Source organism: Ipomoea nil, unplaced genomic scaffold (assembly GCF_001879475.1).
Source record: "Ipomoea nil cultivar Tokyo-kokei standard unplaced genomic scaffold, Asagao_1.1 scaffold0326, whole genome shotgun sequence".
NCBI classification, from domain to species: domain Eukaryota; kingdom Viridiplantae; phylum Streptophyta; class Magnoliopsida; order Solanales; family Convolvulaceae; genus Ipomoea; species Ipomoea nil.
The window spans coordinates 1-8,266 of NW_017616754.1; the positions used below are offsets into that span (position 1 = coordinate 1).

The 8,266-nt window shown below is 54.5% G+C and overlaps 1 protein-coding gene across 1 annotated transcript; it reads right to left on the reverse strand.

Moving 5' to 3' along the window:
• Positions 1-6,292: 6,292 nt before the first annotated feature.
• Positions 6,293-7,156, reverse strand: LOC109171648. The gene has a single exon (XM_019320719.1). The coding sequence runs from the start codon at positions 7,154-7,156 to the stop codon at positions 6,293-6,295; it is 864 nt and encodes a 287-aa protein (XP_019176264.1).
• Positions 7,157-8,266: the final 1,110 nt, after the last annotated feature.

Genomic DNA, 8,266 nt, shown 5'->3' on the forward strand with positions numbered 1-8,266 from the left:
GTATAGCCCCCGAGTCCGAGCGGCTATGACGGTCGGTCAATTGCCGGTCGGAAAACTGCAAAACGCGTGTATAGAGTCCGAGCGCATGACGTGGTCAATTGCCGTCGCTGCAAGGTAAGGAGGCCGCGAAAAAACGCGTGTATAGCCCCCCGAGTCCGAGCGGCTATGACGGTCGGTCAATTGCCGGTCGGACTGCAAAGGTAAGGAGGCAAACGCGAAAAACGCGTGTATAGCCCCCCGAGTCCGAGCGCTATGACGGTCGGTCATTGCCGGTCGGACTGCAAAGGTAAGGAGGCAAACGCGAAAAAACGCGTGTATAGCCCCCGAGTCCGAGCGGCCTATGACGGTCGGTCAATTGCCGGTCGGACTGCAAAGGTAAGGAGGCAAACGCGAAAAAACGCGTGTATAGCCCCCCGAGTCCGAGCGGCTATGACGGTTCGGTCAATTGCCGGTCGGACTGCAAAGGTAAGGAGGCAAACGCGAAAAAACGCGTGTATAGCCCCCCGAGTCCGAGCGGCTATGACGGTCGGTCAATTGCCGGTCGGACTGCAAAGGTAAGGAGGCAAACGCAAAAAAACGCGTGTATAGCCCCCCGAGTCCGAGCGGCTATGACGGTTGGTCAATTGCCGGTCGGACTGCAAAGGTAAGGAGGCAAACGCGAAAAAACGCGTGTATAGCCCCCCGAGTCCGAGCGGCTATGACGGTCGGTCAATTACCGGTCGGACTGCAAAGGTAAGGAGGCAAACGCGAAAAAACGCGTGTATAGCCCCCCGAGTCCGAGCGGCTATGACGGTCGGTCAATTGCCGGTCGGACTGCAAAGGTAAGGAGGCAAACGCGAAAAAACGCGTGTATAGCCCCCCGAGTCCGAGCGGCTATGACGGTCGGTCAATTGCCGGTCGGACTGCAAAGGTAAGGAGGCAAACGCGAAAAAACGCGTGTATAGCCCCCGAGTCCGAGCGCTATGACGGTCGCCGACTCGGTAAGAGCAAACCGAAAAAACGCGTGTATAGCGAGTCGAGCGGTATGAGTCGCAATTGCCGGTCGGACTGCAAAGGTAAGGAGGCAAACGCGAAAAAACGCGTGTATAGCCCCCCGAGTCCGAGCGGCTATGACGGTCGCAGGTGGGGGGCGGAGGGGGGTTGCGGTCAATTGCCGGTCGGACTGCAAAGGTAAGGAGGCAAACGCGAAAAAACGCGTGTATAGCCCCCCGAGTCCGAGCGGCTATGATGGTCGGTCAATTGCCGGTCGGACTGCAAAGGTAAGGAGGCAAACGCGAAAAAACGCGTGTATAGCCCCCCGAGTCCGAGCGGCTATGATGTCGGTCAATTGCCGGTCGGACTGCAAAGGTAAGGAGGCAAACGCGAAAAAACGCGTGTATAGCCCCCGAGTCCGAGCGGCTATGATGGTCGGTCAATTGCCGGTCGGACTGCAAAGGTAAGGAGGCAAACGCGAAAAAAACGCGTTGTATTAGCCCCCCGAGTCCGAGCGGCTATGACGGTCGGTCAATTGCCGGTCGGACTGCAAAGGTAAGGAGGCAAACGCGAAAAAAACGCGTGTATAGCCCCCCGAGTCCGAGCGGCTATGACGGTCGGTCAATTGCCGGTCGGACTGCAAAGGTAAGAGCAAACCGAAAAAAACGTGTATAGCAGTCGAGCGGTATGACATCGTCATTGCCGGTCGACTGCAAAGTTTTAGCGACATTATGGTCGTTTAGGCAACAAAGGCCGGAAGTTTAAGCGACATTGTGGTCGTTTGGGCAACAAAGGCCGGAAGTTTAAGCGACATTGTGGTCGATTGGCAACAAAGGCCGGAAGTTTAAGCGACATTGTGATCGTTTGGGCAACAAAGGCCGGAAGTTTAAGCGACATTGTGGTCGTTTGGGCAACAAAGGCCGGAAGTTTAAGCCGGTTCCGGCTGCAGCATGTTGGCGAGATTCTTGTTTGTTGGTGGAAGGACGATTTTCATTGCAGACATCTAAATAATGACGTTACAACATTCGAGCCAACTCATGTGGTCTCAGGAAGAAAAGTACAATACAACAGGTTCAAACGGGAAATGAAAGAAACAGGAAATTACAGCTCCACCTATGACATTCTATTGACGGAACATCACCAAATTCTCTGAGTTCCACGTCCGGTCGACCGGTCTACCGGTTGTCGTTTCGAGCTTGTAGGTACCCGGGCGTATCACTGCTGACACCACATACGGGCCTTCCCAGTTCTGCGCCAATTTCCCTCCTTCTTGAGGTTGGCTGGCTTCGCGTCTTCTCAGTACGTAGTCCCCGACTTGGAAGTAACGCGGACGTACCCAGACGTCTCGAGTGGCTTTGATCCTTTTTTGGTAGTCGGCGATTCTCTGGGCCGCTAGGTCTCTTCTTTCTTCGATACAGTCTAGATCTAAGGATCGGGCTGCATCGTTTTCTCCTTCGACGTATCGACTCTCCCTCGGGCTCGCAATCCATGCTTCAACAGGTAGGCGTGCTTCGGCCCCATATACTAAAGCGAAGGGCGTTTCGCCGGTCGCCTCTCTCGGGGTGGTGCGGTATGTCCACAGGACAAACAGGAGCTCATCCGCCCATGACCGGCCGGCTGAGTGCAGTTTTTTCTTTAGACCCTCTAAGATCGTCCGATTAGCATTTTCCACTTGGTCGTTCCCCTGGGGGTATGCTACGGACGACCGGATGGATTTTTGTGGCCGATCGTTGCTAGGAAGTTTTTGAAGTGTTGGCCCTCGAACTGTCTTCCATTATCTGTAACAATCTGCACCGGCACCCCGGAACCTTGAAACCACGTTTCGCCATATGAAACGGGCACACTGTTGTGACGTGATCGTCGCGAGGGGTTCCGCTTCCACCCACTTGGAAAAATAATCTATCGCAACTATTATGAATTTTCGTCGCCCCGACAGTTGGGGAAACGGTCCAACAATGTCTACCCCCACCGCGCGAAGGGGATGGCTGTGCTGACCGGGTGGTAGAAGGTAGCCGGTCGTCCGGGCATCCTTGCAAATATTTGACAGGTCTCACACTCTTTGGTGAGCTTCTCACAGTCGAGCTGTATCGACGGCCAGTAGTATCCAATCAACATTATCCCCCGAGCTAATGATCGCCCGCCCTGGTGGGATGAGCATATTCCTGCATGTAACTCGTCCTTGACTAGTTTGGCTTCAAAGGCGGATAGACATCTCATAAGCGGGCCCCCGTACGACCGTCTGTACAGCCGACCTTCCTGTATCTGGAACCTTGGTGCTCGGAGCTTGGCTTTTCGGGCTCTCGCCTCATCATCCGGGAGTCGACCGTCTTCCAAGTATCCCATTATATCAGTTATCCAATTTTCTTCGACCGGTTGAATCGGCAAGACTTGTCGGTGGTCGATGGAGGGGTACGGTACGACGAGGACCCGGGCTACTCGAGAGATATGCTCGGGTGCTTCCACGCTCAACTTCGAGAGGATGTCAGCGTCAGCGTTGTCCATCCGGGGAACATGTTGAACTGCATACGTCCTGAAAGTGGTTAGACGTTCGATCGCTAGATCTCGGTAGCGTCCTAGTCGTTCGCCATTGACTTCAAAGTCTCCCAAAACTTTCCCGACTACCAGTGACGAGTCTGTTCGAGCCCTTACGCTTTCTGCGCCGAGGTCCCTTGTAAACTGCAATCCTGCGACGAAGGCCTCATATTCCGCCTCGTTGTTTGTGGGAGAGAACTGGTAGATCAGAGCGTAGTAGACCTTGAATCCTTCAGGGCTCGTGATGACAACACCTCCTCTGGAGCCTTTCCGACTGCTTGATCCGTCGGTGGCGACTTCCCACCATGAAACATCTTGAACCTGCTGATCTGCGGTTGGGGTTTCCCTGGCTGTACATTCGGCGACGAAGTCTGCTAGCGCTTGTCCCTTGATAGCCGGTCGAGGCTTGTACTCAATGGCAAACTGTGTTAACATCATGGCCCATTTTACAAGGCGGCCGGAGGAAGAAGCCGTGCGAAGGACGGCTCCGATCGGTTGGTCGGTTAGCACTCGGATGACTCTGCCCTGAAAATAGGGGGTGAGTTTCTTTGCAGTCGTGTAGAGGGCGAGTACCATCTTTTCGAGGCGGGAGTATCTGAGTTCCGGGCCTTGGAGGGCGTGGCTGACATAATATACCGATCGTTGTACACCGTCGGAATCCGTGCGGCATAGCGCAGCGCTCACAGCTCGGTCAGAGGCAGCCAGGTAGAGGTCAAGGTCTTCGCCCGGTTCGGGCTTGGAAAGGACGATCGGAGATATTAAGTATTCCTTCAATTCCTTGAATGCCGCCTGGCACTCCTCATCCCACACAAATCCATTGACTTTTCTTAGTGTCTTGAAGAAGGGTAAAGCTTTTTCCGCCAGCTTGGATAGGAATCGACTGAGAGCGGCCAGTCTTCCGGTTAGTTGCTGGACTTCCCGGACTATGGTGGGCGGTTGCATATCCAATATAGCTTTTACCTTAACCGAGTTGGGTTCGATTCCCTTCTTCGTCATCATGAATCCCAAAAACTTCCCGGTCTGGACGGCAAACGTGCATTTTGCCGGGTTTAGACGCAACCGGTAGGTGCGCATTACCTCGAAACATGCTCGAAGATCCCGCGCGTGGTCCGTCCGATCTTTACTTTTGACGAGCATGTCGTCCACATACGCTTCCATCGTTCGACCAAGCTGTCCTTCGAACAAGGCGTTGATCATCCTCTGATACGTGGCCCCGGCATTCCGTAGTCCGAACGGCATGACTCTATAACAGAAGAGTCCGTCCGGAGTCACGAAGGACGTTTTGGCTTCATCTTCCTCGCCATCAAAATCTGATGGTACCCTCTAAATGCGTCCATGAAGCTCATGAGGTCCGCCCCAGCCGTGTCATCGACCATTTGGTGTATGCTCGGTAGGGGGTATGGGTCCAACGGGCATGCCTTGTTCAGGTCTGTGTAGTCGATGCACATCCGCCATGTTGGTGGTTTGGGCACTAAAACAACATTGGCAACCCAATCGGGATAAACGACCGGGCGGAGGTGGCCGATCTCGGTGAGGGTTTTGACTTCATTTCTGACAAACTCCCGGCGGTCATTGGAGAGATGCCTTGTCTTCTGTTTCACCGGTCGTGCTGTCGGGCTGACAGCCAATCGGTGGCATATCACTGTCCGGTCCACTCCTGGCATGTCCTCCGGTCCCCATGCAAAGATGTCTGAGAACTCTCTTAGTACGAATAAGACAGCTTCCTTGATCGCCGGGGGGAGCTGCCGTCCAATGCGGATCGTCCTTTCCGGGCGGTCGGCTTGTATGGGGACCTCTTCGACCTCATCCGACGGTTCCGGCTGTTCCTTCCGTTCAGCTTCCGCTTTCTTGGAGATTGAATTTACTTGGGAATTCCAGGCCTCCTTTCTGTCGATTGCCTTTTGGTAGCACTTCCGGGCTGATCGGACGTCTCCTCGGACGACCCCTACTCCTTCGGGGTTGAGAATTTCATGCATAAGTGGGGCATGGAGATAATTCCTCCGATCGACACGATCGTAGGTCTCCCTAAGATAGCGTTGTGGACGCATCGAAGGTTGACGACGATGAATTCCATCATGGTTTTGATCGTCCGGGGTCGGTTGCCAATTTCTACCGGCAATGTTATCTTTCCCTCCGGATGGATAGTATCACTAGTGAATCCAGATAATGGGGTCCCGATGGGTGTTAACTCGATCGGTTCTAATTTTAGCTTCTGGAAGACGTCCATGTACAAGACATTCACGCTGCTGCCCGTGTCCACCATGACACGTTGGACGTCGGTCCCCATGATGTCGATCGTGACGACCAATGCTTCAGTGTTGCAGTCCTCTCCCTTCGGCATATCGCTCGGGGTAAACGTGATTGGTTCTAGCTTTTGTCTCTTCTCACTAGGCTCAGATCCTATTAGTCCGATTTGGAATTTCTCCCGGGCATTGGAACTTTCCTCCGGGCCACCGAATATGACGTGGATGACTTGTTTTCCAGTCGACTGTCGGGGGCTCGGTGTCCCGGTCGTGATCTTTGTCTTTTTTGTTCTTATTTGATTTCTTGAACGGGTTTTTCCAAGACGATTTTTTCTCGTCCTTCTTGTTGGTGAACTCAGTGAGCTTTCCCGATCGTAACAACTCCTCTATGACTTGCCTGAGGGTCGTGCAGTCTTCCGTTTCGTGCCCTTTGCTGCGATGGTACGCGCAATACTTTGTCTTGTCGCGACCCTCGCGCTGTGGTTCCGGCAACTGGATCATGTTGCAAGATTGGGCAAATCGAAGGACGTCAACTGCCGGTCTGTTCAAGGGGGTAAAGTCGGGTGTTCTTCCTCGCCCTCGGCCGGATCTGTCGTTCGTCCTCCCTCCTCTTGTCGGCCCTGCGGTTTTCGGCTGCTGCCGGCCTCTTGTTGGCGCTTGGCGAAATTGGCTTCACCAGCATTAGCATAGCCAGTTACCCTTCGGATTGCCTCATCGTAGGTAGCCGGAGGGTGTAGGATGAATTCTTGGTATAGGGCCCCGGCACGCAAATTGGAATGCAACACGTTGATCGCTGTCCGGTCGTCGAGGGGTTCAACCTCGCCGATCGCTGCCTTCCATTTGATGAGGAAGTCCGTCAAGGACTCACCTTCTAGTTGCTTGGCCTTTTCAAGGTAAGTGAAGTGTTTCCGGACTTCTTTGGAGGTGGCGAATTTGTGCACGAACTTTTTCGCCAACTTCGCGAAACAGGCGATTGAACCGGGCTCCAATGTTTGGAACCAGTCTGCTGCCCTCCCTGTCAAGGTTGAGTAAAACACTCGACACATTACTACGTCGGTTACTCCCATCATCAGCATGTTTCCATAGTAGGAGTTAATGTGTGCTTCCGGGTCGGTTTTTCCATCGTAACCTTTATTCCCCGGTATTCGCAAGTCGTGAGGGTAGGGGAGGCTCATTACATCTGCCGTAAAGGGGTTGCGCAGTAGGGGCGCTTCAGGTTCGGACGACCGGTGGCCATGCTCACGCCTCCATTTACTAAATTCCTCCCGGACTTGCTGCGACAGTCCCTTAGCTTCGTTTCGCGGATCCTCTCGGTCAGCAGCCCGTCGAGCCATTCTCCTAGATCTGCAGCTGCTGACTTCTCCGAACTCTTCTTGTCGGGGCGCTGAGAGGTTTACAGATTCCTCCATATCTTGCCGGGCTCCGATTCGCTGATGCACAGACGGCTAGAGACGAACGAAAGCACTCATGCGCGCGGGGACTTCTTCAGCCCCCCGCTCGTGAGCTGCTCCAGGTCCTAGCCTCGACCGGGCCGGTCGGCGCTCAGATTGGGCCCGCCGGAGCTCTGGTGCCGCTGCTGACGCTGACGCCACTGACTGGCCCGACTCGGGCGCGTTCGGCGCATTCGGCATTGCATGGGCATGTAGGGTTGGTAGGCATTCGGGCCTGGTGGGTACTGGTATTGGGCTCCGAAGAAGCGTTGTGGGCTTTGCCAATATGGGTACACCGGGTCAAACATCCCGGGTGCATACATCGGGTATTGGAGTGGCATTTGTCCGGGGATGCCAGGGAATGCTACTCCTGGTTGAATGAAATTAACCGGGTCCGGGGTCATCTCCCTGCCCGGTGGTGTATTGAGGTCCATCCGCGGATTCATCTGTGATCGGAGGTCCGATGAGCTCTCCTCGGCTTCCGCATCGTTATTAAAGTCCATGAATAGAAACATTTTCAGGATCGGTCTGGTGTTTACCGGGACGGCTTTCAGTTCGATCCCCACGGACGGCGCCAAAATGATACTGTTTATACTAAGTGGTATATTTATGCGGTCGTAAGCAAGGCTCGGATCTCTTACGTGGGTCGGGAAGGTCCAGTCTTGCCTCGTCCCAAAGTCCCCTCCAAGGTGCATTTAATGCGCTATTTATAGGGTCAGAAAGGTGGGTCACGCCGGGCCTCCGGCATGTTAGACACGTGGTGGGCATGCACCGGGTGTTACCTGCGGCCGTGTCGATGTCTGCCACGCGGCGCTAGAGGTCTGACTCCTCCTCCCCTCTGGCCGAGAGTCGTCCGAGGGCCTCTGGTCGGGATCGCCCAGCAAACCGGTCACTTCCCGGCGGGTTCTTCGAGGTGTCCTGCTGCCCGGGGGTCGACCGTGTCTACTGACCCTTACCGGTCGGGAAGGGTAGGGGCTCACTTCCAAGGGTCGGGTAGTGACCCGGTCTCGATACGGTCGGGCACCGGGTGTACATCCTTAGGATCGAACATATATCCTTATCATTAGTGATTCATTCAAGATCAAATTC

Bases quoted from the DNA above. Each gene is read 5' to 3' on its own strand.
- LOC109171648 (XM_019320719.1), bottom strand. From the start codon at position 7,156: ATGGAGGAATCTGTAAACCTCTCAGCGCCCCGACAAGAAGAGTTCGGA.